Source organism: Mastigoproctus giganteus, chromosome 4 (assembly GCF_048544385.1).
Source record: "Mastigoproctus giganteus isolate SK-2022 chromosome 4, ASM4854438v1, whole genome shotgun sequence".
In the NCBI taxonomy this organism is placed as follows: Eukaryota; Metazoa; Arthropoda; class Arachnida; order Uropygi; family Thelyphonidae; genus Mastigoproctus; species Mastigoproctus giganteus.
Window position 1 is genome coordinate 42,986,739 of NC_143578.1, and position 22,364 is coordinate 43,009,102.

The following is a 22,364-nucleotide window of genomic DNA, read 5'->3' on the forward strand; positions in this document are numbered from 1 at the left end:
AGGGCGAACTGAGGCAGGAATGTTCATATATAGATGTTACAATTTTATGTTTTTAACTCTATTAATTACAAACTTAAACAGCAGGCGGTAAAAATAAAAAGGAGGAAATATTTAAAAATGCTGATCCCTTCTAAAGTCAATTACAAATACCAAAAACAATATTACAGTAAGTGGGTATAATACAGTTGCTGAAGGGCATTATTACATAGGCTAAAATAACTGGGAAATAAGACACTTCCCTACACAGAAACATTAAGAAGAATTTAATAATACTGTTAATTGAATTTAACCCACTAGTGGCAATTCCCTTTGATAATAAATGCTGCATAGGGTATCATAAGTCCACCAATTTCTTTTTTATTTAAAAATAATAAAAGATTTTTAGTTTTTAAAATTCTGTTTGTAGTATACCAGTTCTTGACCTTTTCATGATGATTGCTATACTTATTATCAGGTGACAAAAAAATTCACGTGGCTTCTTCAAAACTAATATCTTGACAAAAGTTATGTGGAAGTCATTGTAGCTATAACTGTATGAAACTAATACAGAAACTTATTCCTACAGTTAGGGTTATAGAATTTCACCTTGGCAAGGTGCAGTTCTGTTACCTGAGTACCAAGATACCCTAATATTCAAATTATATTCAGTATCCTAATATTCAATAGTCTTTATAGTGAAGTCATTGTAGATGGCAATTATCTTTCAATGGACTTCAAAAGTATAAGTGACATTGAGTTATTTGATATGTAGTACACATGAAGTGCAGTTTGATAAAAAGGTTAAAAGTTGAAGTAGCTGCTCCAGTTACAGTTGTTTGAGCATGTTTGATGATTACTTTGATGATAAACTAGGCACAAATACAAGCAGCCTGTAAAGTATTCACGGTATGCAGAGAAGATAAAGTGAGTAAATACACTGCTCAAAAATGGTTAAAAAAAATTAATTAGATGATGAGTGACACTGTGAGGGAACTGACTGTCATTGATGAAAACGAATTGAAGGTTGACAATGAATTGATTCAAGCCAGATATGCCATGTGCTTGCAGAAAGATTTAAAGTGAGTGAAACTTCATTTGCATTGACTGGAAAAGGTTTTCAGGCGGGCCTGTTAAAACCTTTAAAATTTTCACCGGGTTAATATAAAATTACATTAATTTAACCACAGATTATAGTTCTTATCTTACAACTGAACTTATAATTCAGTTTGTGGGTTTACTACTATAAACCCACAGATCGAATTATAAATCTTACCAGTCCAACAATATTAAAATTGAGATAATTTAAGTTTTGTCTTGAGGGCCCTGGGATTTCACCTTGATTTATTGCAAGTATTTCAGTTGACACAACATGCACATCAGTCTGTAAATACCCACTTTTACAGACACAATGCACGCAGCATAGTATGGCTTCAGATGCTTATAACTTATGCCTATGTACTAAGTCCCCCTAAATTAGTCTGAATTGATATAGATTAGATGTATAGCTATCCTTTGGCATTCAAAGAAACTAGAGTTGTCTTGAAAAGTTTAGGCAAATAGCCACAAGGATGCTAATCATTAGTAACAGACTGTTTGCTCCATTACTCATTAGGATTGAGATGGTAGAAGTTGTCATCAGATTTGTCATTTCTTCTGAATTGATTTGAATATTGTGACATAGTTCTAAGAAAGACTTATTAAGAGAAGAAATGTCATATCACTATACATAGGGGCACCTCCGTAGCCAGGTGGGCAGGAGCAGCAATGCATAGCACACGCTTCTTGATTAGACTGGGGTTTGAGCCTGTGACCACCAAATACGGAAGATGCGGAAAGGTTAGGAAATGACCACTGCATATCCCCGGAGCAATATGGCCTTAGTTGCTAATGCTCCTAAAAAACCAAATAACAACAACAGCTCCTAAAAACCAAATAACAAACAAACAACTATACGTAGGCTGAAAACTTGATCATTATTGTCCGCTATCTTTTTCTTTGGGTTTTTGCCACGTTGCACTGCTAATTCCATGTTTTAATGATGGCTTGTACGTTTCCATTTAGTTGTTATCCATCATTAAGCTGACAGTGAGTGTGAACTGCTCTTACAAATATATATTTTTGTTTTCCCTCTTGCCCTTAGCAACTGCTTTCTTTCCATGAAATGTGCAGCTTTGTAGCCCTGGCTTGTGGTGCTAGATATTATCTCAAACTAGAGTAGTGCAAGTTAATATGGTACAATTTTTCATTGTGAACATAGGACCATTTTCCATAACTTATCAACATTTTGGAGACTAGGCACCTGTGAAGTGATCTGATTGAGGTGTATAAAGCCTATGTATAGAAAGTGCTTTAGCATCATAATACACAGCCTTCTTCGGTGAGTGGGTAGGTACTCACCGAAGAAGGGCCAAAAAGCCCTGAAACGGTGCCTTCTGGGTGGTGGTACCTATCTGAGAATAAGTAACATTAGTCTTCTCCTTAGGTGAAGCGTTACTTATTCGAAGTAGTGCAATATCATGGCAACTCGTTGTGAAGGTATTCACAATATGAGATATAACCTAAAACGATGCCGCCTTAAAAATTTTCTGTTTATTCAGAAATGGCTGTGTATTATGATGCTAAAGCACTTTCTATACATAGTCCAAATTTGTTTGCAGCTTGAGGCTCTAGCCCTAAATGTGCCTTGGTGTATAAAGCCTTGAATGGTTTGAGCATGCTCAATGCCGATGGGATTCTTCCTCTTGCTCAGAATAATCACCTGAGAGGTCATAAATTCAAATTGAGGAAAGACAGATGTAGGATAGATGTGGAAGTTTACCTTTAGCCAGCGGGTAGTTGGTTGGTGGAACAGACTTCCATCCTTTGTTGTGGAAGTTGATAGCCTAAATAAATTTAAGGCTGAGCTGTACAGGTATTTGGAACGAACATAGGGGTGAAATGGGAGCGTTTTTTTTTTTTTTGGCTGATGCTGCATAAGCTTGCTTTCTTGCATCATATGCCTCTACTAATGCTAATATGATAGGTGGCATTAGGCCATGACTGACCATATTCCTGCAAAGTGCTGTATAAGTGTTTATATTCATGTATAATGGAAAGAGTTGTATTGACATTGTGAATTTCAGTTGCTTTTTCAAAGTAGTTAACCAGTTACTGTGTGATGAATGAGAATAGTATATTTTGCTTAGTAACACATTTTAACTTTTTTTGTTTGATACACCAATTGATAAAATACTAGAATTATTCTTTTGTTACAGTGAAATACTAAATTCTTATATAATAAAGTAATGCACATATAAAATTGGAAATTCAGCTTATAATTTTTAATCTAGAAATATATTTAAAGTAGATGCCTTTCTGTGACAGATTTGCCAATTAAATAAATGCTAAAAATTTTAACCCATTTAGATGTAAAGGCAGAAGTTCCCAAAGTAAAAATAATACCAACCAAGTGAATGTTAATAGTGAAAATAAATTATGTAATCAACGAAAACCTCGAATTTTGCGCCCTGCACGTGACAAGCTGAACAAGACTCTTAACTCTGAAAAGAAAGCTTATTTTGATCGTGAAATTCTTAAGAGAGAACAGAAGAGTCACCAGATAATTTTTATTTCCCCAGATGGCACAACGTAAGTATCTATCTGTCATTTAAAATTAAATATAAAACTTTTTTATTTCCATGTATTTAGAAAGTTTTCACTGCCCAATGGCCCTGAGAAAGAATCAGTTTTTCCTTAAAGGAAAAAAAATATTTTTTTTTTATTTTTGTATGCCTGCCCAACTGATGGAAATTTGTCCGATGTGGAATTTGTGATCAGTATTATTATAACAGAGTTATTTTAATTTTTTAAATTAAAATATAGTTGTTTATTATTTTTTTATTTTTTGAGGATAGCATTATATATTGTTTTTGACTTATTTGTTTTGTTAAGCTTATATATAAGCTTAAGTTGATCAAAATTCATTGTTTTGTTAGAAATATATCATTGCGTATTGTCAGTACACATACAGTGAAACCAGCTTTAAGCACCTTTATATTAAAAAGGATAAAATTTGACTGCTTACCAGAGGGTAAGCAGTTGAATTTTATGGGATCCCATGCAGAATTCCTCTTAAACTGTTAAGCACTGACCTATCTAACATAAACAACAAACAATGCAATTATTTCACCCAAAGCTAATTTTTCCTAATATTAAGAAATTTTTTATTTATTGTAAACTAAATAATTTCATACATTTTGAAAAGTGTTACTGTTTTTATGCTAGTTATGCATTATGCCAGTTAGTGTTTATAACAAATTGGTTCAAGCCCTTAATGGGCTTGAACCAATTAAGGGCTTGTGTATGGTGCCGGTGCCATTAAGTGAATCCATGCTAAGTGAGCGTCGCATTCCCATAAGGTAACACGTGTATTTGTGAGTTGCGGTCGGTGCCATAGGATATTTCCTAATCAATAATAAACGGTAATGAAAAGATACACAAATGTCAGTCAAAATATTTAATATTCAAATATTTGTACATATAAAATATTCTGCATTACATACGTATATAATTATGTGGTAACTACTTGCGTATCAAAATTAAACTTAAAATTCATGAATTTAATTGATCTAAATTGATTTTAATTGATTTAATTTAATTGATGAATTTAATCATGAAAAATGTGTTGATTTTGGGTTGTACTTTGGCCCTCTTCCTGGTAAACTAACAAGGGTTTTAATTTTAAATCCCCCACAGCATTACCACCCAACAATAAAGCTTTGAAACCTGGCATGCTTTTTTTCTTCTTTCAATATGAAACTTCTTTTAGGCATTCGTTTCCAAAAAAGTCCTGCTTCATCTTTGTTAAAACTTGTTGAGAAGTATAACACATAATACCCCTCTTCAATAATTTTAACAAGTTCTTTTTTGAAAGTTTTGGCTCCTTGATCTGCACTTGTGGCTTCTCCCTGGATTTGAAATCTATTCAACCAGCCCTTACTAGTTTTAAATGGTTCCACATTTTTTTTTTAGGTGAGTTTTCTTCAGATCATCATTTGGCTAATCTCTCTCTCTCTCTCTCTCTCTTTTTTTTTAATATAATATTTAACTTAACTGAATTCTGCATTGGATATTATCTCCAATAAAATTAGTTAAAGTCTCTCCATTTCAATCCTAATAGCCAGCCTAGCCATTACCAATTTAGTTGCTTGCAGTGGAACAGCTGTCTTTCCTGCTGCTAAAATTAATTCTTTATTTTTTATAATTGTTCTTACAGTTAAACTTGCCAGTCCTAAATTATGCCACACATCCGCTTGTCGTTGACCGGAATCGATTCGCTTCAAAATGTCTAATTTAATTTTCAAATTCAGTCTTTTCCTTACATTTATAGTCTTCATACTGCGTCCAGACGTCTGTTGTTGCTTTTTTCATTCTTATCTGCCATTATTAACTCTTCGAAAATGTAACTGCATTGGTTGCATTAATTATGATACAATGTTCGAGTAAACTGTCCATTATGCACGATGTCTAATGCTGTACTGAATGACTAGACTTCGGATAAATGCATATAACGCAAATATTACAAGCAATATACTTGATCATTTCTTAAAATGTTGATCTTGGAACTATGTAACAAGTCACTGACTGTACTGCAATTAAATTAGCATGCAAGAAAATTTCACTGAGCGTAGGAAAATTTCTCAAGTAGGCATGGGAAACGTTTTAATGCTGTTTTGCTATTCGTTTTCAAGCTATCAACTCCATCAACTGAAACAATTTCATTAAATATGCCAAAAATGCAATCTGTAAAAGAGCGTTATAGTGATTTGTGACAGTGTTATAGTCAGATTCGGGTTATAATATAAGAACAGCGTTATAGGGAATCAGCGTAAAGCAAACCGCATTATAACTAGGGCCTGCTGTAGTTAGCTGATCTCAAGCAGAAGGAGATGTGAATTATTTTGGAATTTTCAGCTTCCATAACATGCAGATAGGGCCATGAACTTGTATGTCTGTACAAGTAAAACATACTTGTACAGACATAATATACTGATTCAGTATGGTCAAAGATGGTGATGTGATGTAAAAGTCAAGCAAAGGACTCATTACCTATTGCAGTACTATAATTTTGCTTAATTAGGACTACCTAATAGCAAAGGTGAAGTGGCAAAAATATGGTTTTATCTATTAGTAGTCCTTGTAATTGCATTTTTTTGGAAACCAAAGCCTTGACTGTAGCTCCAGTGCCATTTATAATGAATTATGATACGTAGATTACAGAATAGTTTAGGGCTAAAACCTCGGGTTATGTAGGGAGTTAACTAGTGCAATTGCATTATTTCTGTATGTAACCAGCTACTTAAGTAGTTATGAATTGGCATCATTAAGTATATCTCACATTGTGAATACCTTCACAATGAGTTACCACGATATTGCACTACCTCAAATAAGTAACGCTTCACCATAGGAGAAGACTATTGTTACTTATTCTCAGCAGATACTATCACCCATATGGCACTGTTTTAGCTTATTGTTTTGGATGAGGGGCTTATTGGTTCCTCATCAGTGGGTGGGCAGGTACCCTGGTGTTGCAATGATGACAACCCAGTTGCAAAGTATAACTCCACAATATATCCGCTGAGAATAAGTAACAATAGTCTTCTTATGTGGTGAAGCATTATTTATTCGAGGTAGTGCAATATCATGGTAACTCGTTCTGAAGGTATTTACAATATCAGATATACTTAATGATGCCAATTCATAACTACTTAAGTAGTTGGTTACGTACAGATATGATGCAATTGCACTAACTTGTACGCTTATGATACATATTATATAAAAATAGTAACCAAATATAGCAATTAAAATTTTAGCATGTGTTTGAAGGGTAGGGTTTATAATATACCTAATAGCACAGCATAGTTGAAATAAGGTCAAGAATGAGAAAATAAAGTAGAAAGAGGACAAGATAGCAATCAGTTATAGGAAGTATAAGCAGAATCAAAGTAGTTCATAGCTTTAGCCCTAGAACTAGGGCGACCAACTCTTGAGCAGCCAGTTTCGACCTTAAAAGTCAGGGATTTTTATCATTGTACATCAGATTACAAAATACCTTGTGATGTTAACATATGTACATGTCCCTTGGTTATTAGTTATTATATATATATATATATATATATATATATAGGTATATCTTGACATATTAATTTTTAAAATAGGTAGGTTGAATAAATTAGATACACATAGATAGGTAAGTAAAATGTTTGTTCATTATTAGGTCAATGTCAAAAAATCAACAGAACATAGCCTTCTGTTATTTTTTAATATAAATAATCATTAGTCTAAAACTAGACTTTTAAAATTCCGGGAATCTAAGGCAAATAAACATCGAAGGTATAAATGGAGATTTATTTTATTTAAACTTTCTATACACATTCACGTTATGCTAGTTAATGAATTTTAGTATGATCTATTATTATATTTTATAATATTTATTTTACGTTATGTGATAAATCGGGACAAATGGGCTAGGGTTCTTTTGGGACGCCTCTATAGAAAGCTGAAAATCGGAATGTCCCACAAAATTCGGGACAGTTGGTCACCCTAACTAGGACCCTCCGTGCCTTTAGTTATGAAATCAAGATGGGTTCCACATACTTGGTATCCTTTCAGTGATTTATTGGATTATTGCTTGTAGTGTAGGAGGTTATAATTTCGTTTAGAAAGCAATTTGAAACTACCCTTGAAATACTCTGACCAGTTATGGAGGTCACTCCTAAAAAAAATATTGAGGTTCTTGAAAAGGTCCGAAGAGGAGCAGCACACCTGGTGAGGTTGACAAAGGAGTGCTCCTATGAGAAGAGACTTTGAATATGTGGACTACAGTCTTTATATGTGAGGATTATAAAGCCCTGAGAAGGGATGGCAAAATGAATAAAGGGGAAATTTTAATGATATTAAATGATTCTAGAACCAGGGGGATATAAATTCGAAGTAAGAATTATAGACTGGATTGTGTAGGAAGTTTTTCTTTAGGCAGTGAGTTATTAATCATTGAAACACGTTGCGTACATGGGTAGTTGAAGTGTATAGTTTGGAAATATTGAAAACCCACTGTCTACAGGAAAGCAAGCGTGTGTGTTTTGGTAGTAGCATTGCTCATACTGGAGTGGATGGGTAGTACTACTGATACTGGAATTGTGGAACAGCTCTTTTACATCAAAGAATGAATTTCATTTATTTATCATTGACATTTTTGATCTTTTTAGGAATCTTCATATAGCACTACAAAAAGGAGAGATGGATCATGCTTTTGTTTTGGTTGAAAGATGCAAGTCATTTTATAAAGATGACTGGATTAAGAAAATAGATTTGCCTGATAAAGATGGCCAAGTAAGTTGCTTGTAGCTTTTTTTGAGTTAAGAATGATTCATAAATTTATTGCATTTTTCAAATTTTTTAATTTTATTTTCTTTCTTGAGTTCTAAATTTCATAAAAGTTATAAAATTTTTACATTTATCAAAGTGTAATTACAGGGTGATTCAAAAAGAAGTAAACATTTCAGATGCTCATCAAATACTAGCCATGCATATGACAGGTATACAGGGAATATGTTATTAAAATGGCTTCTGCAAAAATAGACAGCACAAATGCTTTCTTTGTAGAAGCCATTTTTAAAAACATATTCCCCTGGCAAAGACAATATATTTTCTACAGACAAATTCAGTGATTACTATGGAATGACATGTGCTGCACCCTTGTCTCCAAGGTGTATAGATTTAACACATCTTCTTTTTGTGGAGGTTGAGTAATAGATGCTGTAGTTGTGCCACCATTCCTGACATTCCAAACTACATTACCAAACTGAAATGCAGGATCACTGAGATAGTGGCATCAATTTCCACAGGCATATTGGTAGAATACCAGAAAAAATGGACTGTTGAATTGATATCTGCTGTGTGACTTATGGAATGCATGTTGTGAGTCTGTAGGGTATGTAGGAAACTTTCAGATATTCTCTGTCGTTCAGAGAATTGTCTCAGTCAGAAATTCTTTCAGAGATTTCATCCATCTGAGTATGTCAACAACAAAAAAATGCCAGTTTTCATTTCGATGATTTTTTGAAGAATTGTTTACTTCTTTTTTTTATCACCCAGTGTAATAGCAGGTTGATGGTTCAAAATAAGTACATTTAATATACTGATTAAAATAATCAAATATATACACTTTTAGAATTTTGAAATTGGTATAAAATAATGTTAAAAAGAAATAACATACAATTTAAGTTAAAAAAATATTTAATTTTAATAATTTAAAAATTTCAAGTCATTGAATTTTTACTTTTAAAATATATTGTATAGCATAGTGTAATAATATATTGTATAACACTATCCAAAATGTGTTGTATATACACAATGTTATGATACCTTGCAAATGGAAGCAGGGCTGATTGCACAAATGATATGTAAATAATATGATCTAAAATTCTGTTACATAATAATGAGGGAGAGTTAAAAGCTGTTTTCATGAAATGTTAATGGGGATCAAAAAGTGAAAAAAAAATTGCATTACATAATGTGTTGCCCTTAACTTTGCATAGCTGCCAACTTTCCAGATTTATAATGGAGAGTTCATTCTTTTTGCTTTGATTTGATCCCTTCTCTGTCTTATGTGATTTTTGAAAGGTGTTACATTGCAAAATCAAATGAAGGATGATAAAAGGTACTTCACACTGTGTTAATTTAATGCAAATTTATTACTAGAAGTTAGGCAGTATTTTAGGCATGTCCAATAGAGACTATGCAGAAATACAGGAAACGTGCCAGGAATAACTGCATTAAAATTATATTTATATTAATAATAAATAATAAATCAGCCTTTTCATAAACTCTAAAATTTCTGGTTTACTTTGCTTGTGAAAACCATACTCTAAATATATGCAATTAGAAAGGTTAAATAAAAGAAAACAAGGAAACACTTACAAATTGAAGAGCTGAAAACAAATTAACAAATACCTATTTGTTAACTTGTGTCCAGTTCTTCAGTTTTGTTTGTAAGGGTTTCCTTTTATCTAATCATTTCATTTCTTAAAAAAAAAAAAAAAAAATCTGTTAATTTTTTAAAATCTTGTTAAAGAATACAGCTATGTTAAACACTTTAGGATAGTTTGCCATAATTTGTTCAGTTAGCTAATAATGTTAGACAGCTATGTTAAACACTTGAGGATAGTTTGCCATAATTTGTTCAGTTAGCCATAAAAAAAAAAAAGAGAGAGAGAGAGAGAGAGAGAGAGAGAGAGAGAGAGAGAGAGAGAGAGAGAGAGAGAGTAAACTTTTCTGCAGGTTTTTATTTCCAATGTAGTGCATACATTACAGTATAGGATAGTAGTAGTAGTAGTAGTAGTGGCATATGATGCAAGAAAGCAAGTGTATGAAGCATCAGCCAAAAAAAAAATAAAATTTACAAAACAAATTCCTCTAAATGTTTGTCCAGTTCCTCCTTAAATTTATTTAACCTATCAACTTCCACAATAACAGATGGAAGTTTGTTCCAGAAATTAACCACCCGCTAGCTAAAGGCAAATTTCTGCACATCTATTCTACATCTTAGTACCATCTGTCAATTTAGAAAGCAATAAACATTAATAAAAGAACTTAAATTAATTAAAGATTTATTTTCAAATAAAATAAATTAAGTTTTCAACTCCTAACTTGCATTATCGATAGGTTTAGCATTAGCATTAATAGTGGCATATGATGCAAGAAAGCAAGCTTATGCAGCATCAGCCAAAAAAAAAAAAAAAAAAAAAGCCCTACTCCCATTTCACCTCTCTGTTCATTCAAAATACCTGTCCAGCCGAGCCTTAAATGTATTTAGGCGATCAAATTCCACAACAAGGGATGGAAGTCTGTTCCACCAACCAACTACCCGCTGGCTAAAGGCAAATTTCTGCACATCTATCCTACATCTGTCTTTCCTCAATTTGAATTTATGCCCTCTCAGGTGATTATTCTGAGCAAGAGGAAGAATCCCATTGGCATTGAGCATGCTCAAACCATTCAAGGCTTTATACACCTGTATCAGATCACCTCGCCGGTGCCTAGTCTCCAGACACTGTAATTTGCAAAACTTAAGCCTTTCTTCGTAAGAGCAACCCTTTTTTCCATTCACTAATCTTGTTGCCCTTCTCTGTACTCGTTCCAGCAGCTCTACATCCTTCTTGAAATGAGGCCTCCAGACCTGTGGAGGCCTCATTTCAAGGTGAGAAATAAGTCAAAATATTGAGTCAAAATACCGGCATTGATCTTTTGTAATTGTGATTCACAGAAGACCAGTGGGATACAAGTATAGAGAAAATACACTATGAATGTCAAAACAAGCACCAACTTTTTTTTTAATGTAATATGATTACAAATAAAATTTTAATGTAATTTTTTTATGCATACAGTAAGGGAGAGAGAGAGAGAGAGAGAGAGAGAGAGAGAGAGAGAGAGAGAGAGAGAGAGAGAGAGAGAAAAAGAGAGAGAGAGAAAAAGAGAGAGAGAGAAAAAGAGAGAATTTGTACAAGTTTGCACGTGGAACTGTTAAGGTGAAGTCCAGTGAAGTGTTACAACTTCAAATATTTAGTACATTCATCTAGCAGAAGCTGTATAATTTGAATAAATTACAAACTTAGTTTGGCATCAAGCTGACTTTCTGACATGAATTCTTGACTGAAGAATGTTTCCTTACAGCAGTTGAAAGTGTGCTAACCCTGAAGAGAATTCAAAGATAGCAAGTTGACCAACTGGTTACAGAAGAGTTAAGTTAAATATGGCTTAACTTTAACTTAAATATAATCATGTTTGGAGAAGCAATTCATCATCTGATTCAGAGGACAAGTTTTTGTTTGTTTGTTGTTTTTTTTTTTTGGAAGAGCTTGAAAGGAATCAAATATTCAAAAAAAAAAAAAAAAAGTTTCCAGTACTTCTCAATGTTATTGAAAGTAAAGAAATAGATATTTTGCAGATCAGTTCTGTCAGTTTCATTGTGAGAGCCAACAAGACACTTTTATGAATGAAAAAAGAAAGAATTGATGTACTGTGGTCCTTGGTTGGGGAAATGATGAAATGAATATAACAAGTCATCCCAAGTTATTCTTGGCACTTTTGCAATTCCTCATAGTAATGCTGTTGTTGTTATTTGGTTTTTTAGGAGCATTAGCAACTAAGGCCATATTGCTCCGGTCATTCCCTGACCTTTCTGCATGTTCCGTATTTGGTGGTGACGGGCTCGAACCCCGGTCTAATCAAGAAGGGTGTGCTACGCACTGCTGCTCCTTCCCACCTGGCTACGGAGGCGCCTTCATAGTAATGCTGCATGCCAGATAATAGGTCAACTAGGTGCAGTTTGGAGGGGGGACAATTGAATTCAGATCTTCTCTTTCTGTTGCAGTTTTGGAAATGCTCTTGATAGTCAAATCTGAACATCAGTGTCATTGTTATAAACAAAACATTGACTCAGCATTTCTGAAGAGGTGCAAAGTCTGCTACAGTGTCTTTCTTTAAGCAGTCATAATCAGTTTGTTTAAAAGATGTTTGGTGCCTCTGTAGCCAGGTGGGCAGGAACAGCTGTGCATAGCACATGCTTCGTGATTAGACCGGGGCTTCGATGACCACCAAATACGGAGGATGCGGAAAGGTCAGGGAATGACCACCACATATCCCCGGAGCAATATGGCCTTAGTTGCTAATGCTCCTAAAAACCAAAAATAACATAACTAAAAGATGATCCACAAACAGGAAAATATTAGGTAAGCTAACATTTAAAAGCATACTGTACTGTGAACAATCCTATGGCTGTATTTTAATATAATATAGGTGTTTTGTCAGTGAAATTTAATTTATAGTGTAGTGAGGACTTCAAAAATACCTCCTGCTTTTTCAAAAATATTTTTTCCCTCCTTTTTTGGGAACTCCTGCTGTTTGCAAAAATCTTCAGTTTTTTGCTTCTTTTGGCCAAAAAAACCTGCTGATTTCCTCCTGCCTACAAATATCTATCTCCAGCTTTTTGAAAGTTGGCAAGTTGGCAGCTATGAATTTGACAAAATGTTTTTATTGTTAATGTTGTTTATTGATAAGTGCTCTAAATAATAAATGTTAGTTAGAAAAAAAGTTTTTTCATTTACAATATTATCACCATCACTTTAATTGATATCCTACTGTGTGTTTGTTATAACACATACTCAATTAACGAAATTTACATGAGAAGTATTTTGTTAAAGCAATGATTCTCAACCAAGAATTTGTGATCTCTCTTTATGGGGTGGGGAAATTTTCAAAAGGAAAAGCTGGAGAGAGAGTGCAAGGGATGTTATGATATGCCATAAATTAAAAAAAAACAAAATGAAACAGATCATCAGAAAAGAAGGGAACAAAGCTTGTTATCTTCTTCGCTAATTTTTTTTTTTATTTGCTAAGTTTCTCTCTTTATTATGGGAGTTGTAAATTTTGAGTCCTGAAAAAAGTGCTCACCAGAAATAAAAGTTAAGAAATATTGCTAAATTATGTTATATTATTTTTGTGACTTTTATTTTGAAATATTTTTATATTTCAGACACCAGTTTTTTATGCTGTGAGGAATAACCATGCTTTAATGGTCAGTTATTTATTGGAATGTGGTGTTAATCCTAATCATCAAGATACAGATGGCAATACTCTGCTTCATTATGCAACAGATCATCCAGATTCTTTACCAGTTATTCAAATATTATGTCCATTAGTGAAAAATGTAAATATGAAGAATAAAGAAGGTAATTTAATTTTAAATTGTGAATATAGTGTGTTGAAGTTAGTAATAGCCATATAGTGCAAGGAAGCCACAGGCTTTTGCTGCACTAATAAAAAAAAGTAAAAAGTAGATAAGGAAGTAAACAAATTGTGCACTTTCCTTCTCACATAGGTAACTACCCATCTGATCTTTAAATTTCTTCAAACTGTCAGCTTCAGCTACCTGCAGAGGCAGCTTATTCCACTAACCAACAGCTCACTGGCTAAAAGAAAACTTCCTACAATCTTTCTAAACCCTTTAGTTCTGAATTCTCTATAACAGTGAAAATTTTTCTTTCATTCATTTTACTAATCCTCAGAGCTTTATAAACCTCAATCAGGCCAACTTAGGTGCCTGGTTGCTAAGCTCTGTGGCCCACACAATCAAAGCCTTTCCTCATACAGTTGCCCTTTTGTGTTTCTCACCATGCGAGTTGTCTGTCTTTGGGCTTTTTCAAGAAGTGCAGTGTCTTTTCTTTAGATGAGGTCTCTATACTTGGACACAGTATTCCAAGTGCAGTCTTATAATTTCCTTATACGATGGAATTATGATGACCTCCCTATCTCTACAGGCTATTGTTGAATAAATCATTGATAGAACACAATGATCTTTACTAACCACTTACACTGCTCAGTGAAACTTGCATCTGTCTGTATTATAACTACCAAATCATCTTCTCTATGTTTTTAATTTAACTATCACCAAGTGAATAAGTTATTTTGGGGTTGCTGTGTCGCAAGTGTAAGACCTTGCAGTTTGTTGCATTAAAACAGCTGCCACTTTTTTGACTATCCTTGATGCCTGTTTAAGTCATCCTGAAGAAGCACTGCTTGGCACTGATCATTAATGACTCACCCAGTCTTCACATCATTTGCAAATTTTGACATTGCACCCTCTATCCCTTTATTGATGTTGTTTATGAAAATCAGAAATAGCAGTGGTTCAAGAATCGATTCTTGGAGGGGGCACTTCTGATATTATACCAATCTGAAGAATATAATATCAATTAATCACGACCCTCTTGTCTTCTGGCCTGCAGCCACCCTAGAGTCCAACTTAGAATCTTGTCAGTAATCCCAACATGTTCCAGCTTATAGAGTAGTCTCTCATGAGGGACTGAGTCAAATCTGTTGCTAAAATCCAAATAAATTATGTCAAAATTGTTTCCTTAACAAAACCATGCTATGTGCCCTTCAGAATGCCATTTCTATCTAATGTTCTTGGATTGTACTCTTAATCATTGCCTCCAAGATGTCCCCTACCACTTAAGTCAGACTAACTAGTCTGCAGTTATTCACTTCACTCCTAGAATTGCCTTTATGTATTGGCAGTATGTTGGCTCTCTTCCAATCCAAAGGAATCTCTCCTGAGTTCAATGATACCCTCATGATTAACCTCAGTAGTTCAGTGCACTCCCTCAATATTACTGGAAATATGACAACTTCAGTATCTTTACTTGCCTTTATGCCTGAAAGTTTTTCTTATGAACAGTCATCTGTAAATTCAAATCAATAATTTGGTATGTCTCAGCCTCTCTTCATCACGAAGGGTCTTTTTTCAGTAAAGATTGATGCAAAGTACCTATTCAGTTCAGCAACATCAGCTGGGTTATCTAAGACTTTCCCACACTCAATACACAAGGGTCTAATCTGATTCATTTTCTTCTTCTTTGTATTCACATGCATGAAAAAGTTTAGTTTATATCGTCACCATCTATGTAGGCAGTGACATAAAATCTAATTTCTTTAGAACAGTTTATTTCATATTTTAAAGGAAAAAAAAAGATTTCATGAAAGACATCATCAAAATTTAAAATTTCTTTGTATATTAGTATATTTATGTAAATAATTTTAAGTAGATATAACTTTACGTACAGTTTACTTCCTACCACAAAGATGCTTTGCTTCACTGCCATTGTACTGAATCAACTTATTTTCATTGTTATGTGGTTAAATATGTTAATTTTCACGGTACCTAAGAGAGTAGAAGTAGTACAAAACAAAGTCCAAAAGTGTAGGTATTCTAAGACTGTTATGAAATCATACAAATCATCTTCATCCCATTTTGTATTATTAATAGTTGACAAATTGCTGATGATGGCTATATGAGAGTGGTGGAGGCACTGATGTGAAAAGATTGTGCTATCAGTTTGGAATCTGTTGGACCTAGAATAACCTAGATGTTTACTTTGAAAGGCTGTTTGTGAAAAAAAACAAAACAAGGGTGTTAGGTGTGCAGTTTGAATTGTCTTGCTATTTTAGCAGATAAATAGCCCGATCATTTCTACCAATAGTGTTAGTACAAGTGGAAAATGGTCCTTGCAGTTAGCCTAGTGGTTTTGATTGCATTTCTTTTACACCACTAGAATGAAGTCTGGATTTACATCTTTATGGACATTTTTCACACAATGGTAAGTTTAGTTGGTCTAGAGTAGGTTGCATAATTCCTACCCCACCCAAAGACGTTTGGTATTTTATAAAGCAAATGGGCAAACCAGCCTTAGAATGCATTCATTTTACAAGCACAATACAGTAATGCTTTATGGCCTTAATTTCTAGACTCCAGATACTAAAATAGGAAATGGAAGTGAGCTAAAGTTCTGAACATTAAAATTAGCAAAGGAAACAATTTTAACTATTGGAAAATTTAGACTGGACAAGGTTGACTTTTGTGGGAGAAAAAAAGTCAATATTCTAGTGATTTGTTGATTTGGAAAACAGTATAGGCATCAAAAATTTGACAGAATGAATTAAGAGATTTTTGAACCATATAGTAAGTGCAACTAATTCTCAATAGGATTGGGTCAGTAATGTGGCAGATGATTATTATTAGCCATATGGTGTAAGGAAGCCTGAGGCTTATGCTGCACCAGCCAAAAAAAATTCCCCGAGTTACCCTGAGAGCGAGCGAGAGAGAGAGAGTGTGTGCAATTATTTTATACTTTGTTTAAACTTTCTTACTCTTTATGACAGGTTCAACACCTATGCATAATGCACTTCACAGTAGAATAAACAATATTACATCTGACCAAACATGTATAGCAGTTATTTCTGAACTTGGGAAGACTGGTGCAAGCATGATGTATCAGGTAAGAACGAAGTGTGTGTGTGTGTGTGTGTGTGTGTGTGTGTGTGTGTGTGTGTGTGTGTGTGTGTGTGTGTGTGTGTGTGTGTTCTCTTATTTATAAAAATAGCCACATAATCTATTTTGCCGCCGTCACATGACAGACTATTCATTTTTACCTGGGGAGAGGAACGAACATAACTTTTGCAAACTTAAACGTAGTGGTTGCTATAAAATCATTATTGAGCTTGTTTTAACTGCATTAAAATTCTCCTATTTTCTAATCAACTGCTACTGTTTGTTGGATCAGACTGTAACTGTGCAAAACTGATGCTGAATGTTCTGCTACTACCACACTGATATAACTATTACTTGTATCTGGAATTTTCCCAAGGAGAAAATTAAAACTTTAGGAGGCATTGCATTCTGATTAACCTTCATAATTTAAAAAATCTATTACAAATAACATCAATGTAGCTTCACTATAGTAACTAGCTGCACTTTTCTGATGTATTATGTAGTGTGGTGACAGTAATGGAAAGGAACATAGTTTTAAAATTATCTGGCCATAAAAAATTAAAGTAAAATTTAATCAAAGAAAAGTTTAATACAGTTGAGTTCCCAGAATTTATAATCATATGATGAGAGTATCGAAAATTACGTTCATTTTCTGCGTTGAATAAAAGACTGAATAATAATTACGAGGGGTAGTTAAAAAGTTCTGAGAATGGAGTATAGAAGACATAGGTACAGAATTGCATGGTTTTTTTTTTATTATTATTATTATTCTTCAATGTATGAGGGTTGTTCAACGAAGAATGATCATAATTTTTTTCCCACAATATACTTTTATTGATGGTCCATTTCAAAGTAGTCCCAATTTGGAAAAAATGCGCTTACTCTGTTTCTACCCTTCAAAAATATGATGGAAACCATTATTTGACATGCATGTGAGAATTGCTTCTGGTGTCTTTACAACTTCTCCTGATGACTAGAAATGTTTTTCTCACAGCTCCTTCTTTAACTTTTGAAATAGAAAAAAGTCACAGTGAAAGGTCAGGGCTATAGGGCGGATGAGGAACACATTTGACATCAATGCTGGCTAAGTACTCTATGGCAGTATGAAGTCTCATATTGTGATGCATCATCCCCACCTGCGTGCAGTTGTGGTAGTTTGCGATGAATGTGATCCCTCAACGTATGCAGTACAGTTCTGTAGTAAGGTCCCATAGCAGTCATATGATGTGGCACAACATATGAGCTGGTACACCATTCTTTGAATGTCAAAAAAAAAAAAAAAAGAGATGACCATTTGGTGTTGGTGATGTAGACTTCCAAACAGAGCTTTGTTGCTTATTCTCTGGGTTGAAATGGTGAAGCCACTTCTTATTTGCTGTTATCACCAGTTTGTCTCTTGACAAACCTCAATGTGAATTTGCTGTTACTCAGGTGTGGGTAGTCTTGGACCCTAGCGCACAAACACATTATATGCAAATAGTGATGGTGAACACCATGCATGCCTCCTACCAATATTCTCAATATCTCTGACAGTTGCATTACTGTTATATGATGATCTACTCTCACAATTACAGAAGCAGTGTTTATGGTTTCTGCCTTGACAGCAGTGGATGGAGTGCCAGGACTGCCGATTTTTGTGATTGAATCATGTCCATCTTTAAACATTTTAAACAACCTGCAATCTGTATTATATGGAATCTGTATTATATGGATGAATGTGATCCCTCAACGTATGCAGTACAGTTCTGTAGTACGGTCCCATAGCAGTCATATAATGTGGCACAACATATGACATATGAGCTGGTACACCATTCTTTGAATGTCAAAAAAAAAAAAAAAAAAAAGAGATGACCATTTGGTGTTGGTGATGTAGACTTCTAAACAGAGCTTTGTTGCTTATTCTCTGGTTATTATGGTGCAGATTTACCATAAGCCTCTTTTAACAATTCATATGCTTCAGCTGCTGCTTTTTTTGAGACTGAAACAAAATTTGATAGCAGCATACCATTCTTTGTGTGTCACTTCCATTGTGCAAAGGTCACATTGTGTGCATTAGTCAGCTGCACCCTCGTGGGTAGCACAGTTGGTAGAATCACTGTCCTCCCCACACTGGGTGGAAAAGGCCAGAGTTTGAGTTTTGTTGATGATGTGAGGAATAGCCGACCGGGCTAGCCGAGTGGGTAAAGTACCTGCCCGGCAACCCAAAGGTCGTGGGTTCGATTCCCGCCTCGGGCTTGGATCAAAGTACTGCAAAAACCTTGGGAGGTGCAATATGGCCACAGAAGCCGATGCGCCAACAACTACCAAATCAAAAAAAAAAAAAAAAAAAAAAAGATGTGAAGAATTATGGGCCTTTTTCAAAATTTGGCTGAGTTGGTCTGTCTCAGGCGAGGGTAGTATGGTTTTTTCTCCCGGAAACTTGGATTTTTCATCCAGCAAACAGAAAATCGACCATAATTGCCAATTTATAGATAGTATATCTATAAATTGGCTAGCCGAGTGGGTAAAGTACCTGCCCGGCAACCCAAAGGTCGTGGGTTCGATTCCCGCCTCGGGCTTGGATCAAAGTACTGCAAAAACCTTGGGAGGTGCAATATGGCCACAGAAGCCGATGCGCCAACAACTACCAAATCAAAAAAAAAAAAAAAAAAAAAAAAAGATGTGAAGAATTATGGGCCTTTTTCAAAATTTGGCTGAGTTGGTCTGTCTCAGGCGAGGGTAGTATGGTTTTTTCTCCCGGAAACTTGGATTTTTCATCCAGCAAACAGAAAATCGACCATAATTGCCAATTTATAGATAGTATATATGGAGCAATATGGCCTTAGTTACTGATGCTCCTAAACCCCACAACAATGAGTCAACTGCACAGTTGCTGTGATGTAGCTTGTCTTCATCTTAAATTCTTCTTCTTTGGCCCCGAGTGCCAAGCGAGTGATCGTAGCGATATTTCCAAAGTGCTTTGAAAGCGTTTTTTCTCTAAGCGACAGATTGTAGAGATTGTTAAAACCCTCTTTATTTATAAAATTATTTAATTTTGGCTTTTTCTAAATAAAGAACTAAGCTTTGTATCAAGGAAGGAAAGACCCTTTCTTTTATATTTATATATATATAACCAATTTCTCTAACACACTAACCACTAATCTCTTATCGCTTGGTCACTGGTGGCACCGCTCCTGCCTCCACGTGGCGGGGCTGGTAGTCTGAGTAGTATTAATCCAATACTCAGGGCGAAAAGGAGCAAACAGGGATCCATTAATATTACCGACTGTAGAGCCTACGTGCTCGCATGAACTTCAGTCATCTCAAGCAAAAAGAATCAAAAAAGATGATTCTTCACATGACCTACCTGCTTTTTTAATTGTACACTCATTATCAACGAAACCTCTTAGTAGCTTATCGCCATTTCTTGTGCAGAAAAGCATAGAGGCTGTAGCAGGTACTCCCAAAATTGTCAAACGCCTTCGCTCAGGAGATCTTCTTATAGAGACTTCCAATCCCAGTCATTCTAGACAACTCCTGAAGCAAATGACCTTCGGAGGCCTTCCCATTTCGGTAACCCCGCACAGAACTTTAAACACCTCAAAGGGAGTCATCTTGGAATGGGACCTCCTTAATGTTTCTGAGGAAGAAATTGCTGAAGAACTTAAAGCACAACGTGTTGTCGGTGCTAAGAGAATTATGACCAAACAAGATGGTGTCCTTACACCCACAAGAAATGTCATCCTTGCCTTCAGCAGTCCGAATCTCCCAGAATCAGTAAAAGCTGGCTACCTTTCCTGTAAGATCCGACCCTATATACCAAATCCACTTAGATGCTTTAAATGCCAGAAGTATGGTCATTCTCAAACAGCATGCCAAGGTAAGACAATCTGTCCCCTGTGTGGCTCATCAGACCATTCCCAAACTGAATGCACAGCAGCAACGCCAAAGTGTCCCAATTGCCAGGGTACTCACCCCGCATATTCTAGAACTTGCGAATTATGGAAAATGGGAAAGAAAATAATGAAGTACAAGGTAGAGAAAAATGTATCTTACCAAGAGGCACGTAAACAGATATTAAATGTGATGCCTGCCAAATCATTCCAATTCCCAATTGCCAATATTCCAATGCAGTCAAAAACACTAAAGAATTTTCTACACAGACTTATATTACTATTCCTCCTAAATTATCTCTTATTTAATGGGCTAGATCCATCCTTGCGGATGATGAGACACTGACAGCAACAAAGACAAAGAGTCCATCAAATTTTACTAATACAAAGCCATGCAAGCCACAACAAGACGTTCCCAACTCAGGCACATTATTGAAGGAGAAAGATTATCATCGTGCACAAAATAAACCAACTGAACGAACTATGGAAATCGATGAGAAGTTAAATAATGAAGATCTTGTTCTCATGCTTCATGCTGATGATGAGATGGATATTACTCGCCCAGTCTTTTCAAAACGAGAGAAATATAAACAGGATCGAGGGAAAAACAAACGATCAGACCAATCCACCTAACTTAAACCCAAGTAATGCAGAAAATTATTCAATGGAATTGTAGAGGACTAAGAAGCAATCTTGACGAATTAAAGTACTTAATGCACCAGCATGATCCTGCATGTATTTGTCTACAGGAAACTTATTTATCATCAAATTATACCCCATACTTCTCACGGTATACACTATATAGATGTGACAGATGTTCTGAGTCTCCAGCAAGAGGAGGAGTAGCAATATTAGTTCGTAGTAATGTACCATCGAAACTCGTTCAGCTTTCCACTAATCTAGAAGCAGTAGCCGTTCATATTGCTCTTGGAATTAATCTCACTCTTATCTCCATTTATATTCCACCAAACGCTTCATGTTCCATTGCAGAACTTGACAATTTACTTAATCAACTGCCCCAACCTGTATGCTTTCTAGGTGATCTAAATGCTCATCATCCTTTGTGGGGTTCCCCGAACATAGATCGTAGAGGGAGGATGATCGAAACTGTACTTGATAACCATCACTTAACACTACTGAATACCAGTGTGCATACTTATATCCACTTGCCTACAGGTTCTAGCTCTGCTCTGGATCTGTCCATATGTTCCTCGTCCATTTATTCTAGCTTTGATTGGACAGTATTAACTGACCTACACAACAGCGATCACTTTCCTATAATTTGCAAAATACAGATATATACAAACTATACATCTACCCAAAAAATTACGTGGAATTTTCACCGAGCTAACTGGGAAAAGTTTTCGAAAACAGTGCAATTTGATAACCATTTGATTCTTACTGCATCTATTAATAATGCCACTAGACATATAGTAGAACAACTACTTGGAGCTGCTACCAGCGCAATATCGAAAGTTAACCTTACGAAACAAAAGTATAATAATTGGTGGACAAGGGACTGCTATCTTGCCAAAAGGAAACAAAACAAAGCTTGGAACACTTTTCGCCGAAATGCTACAATGGAGAACCTTATAAACTATAAACGGCTGAAAGCTGAAGCACGCCGAATTCGTAGAAAAGCTAAA

General features: G+C 35.0%; 1 protein-coding gene across 2 annotated transcripts in view; it reads left to right on the forward strand.

Annotated features, from left to right (window-relative positions):
- LOC150086673 (uncharacterized) overlaps positions 1–22,364 on the forward strand; it is a 70,719-nt gene that overhangs the window by 28,379 nt on the left and 19,976 nt on the right. For both annotated transcript variants that reach the window (XM_090372675.1, XM_090372674.1), the window contains exons 3-6: positions 3,385–3,606; positions 8,226–8,349; positions 13,553–13,748; positions 16,738–16,853. In XM_090372675.1, the coding sequence (XP_090228801.1) occupies positions 3,385–3,606; positions 8,226–8,349; positions 13,553–13,748; positions 16,738–16,853 (658 nt within the window). The remainder of the gene's footprint in view (positions 1–3,384; positions 3,607–8,225; positions 8,350–13,552; positions 13,749–16,737; positions 16,854–22,364) is intronic.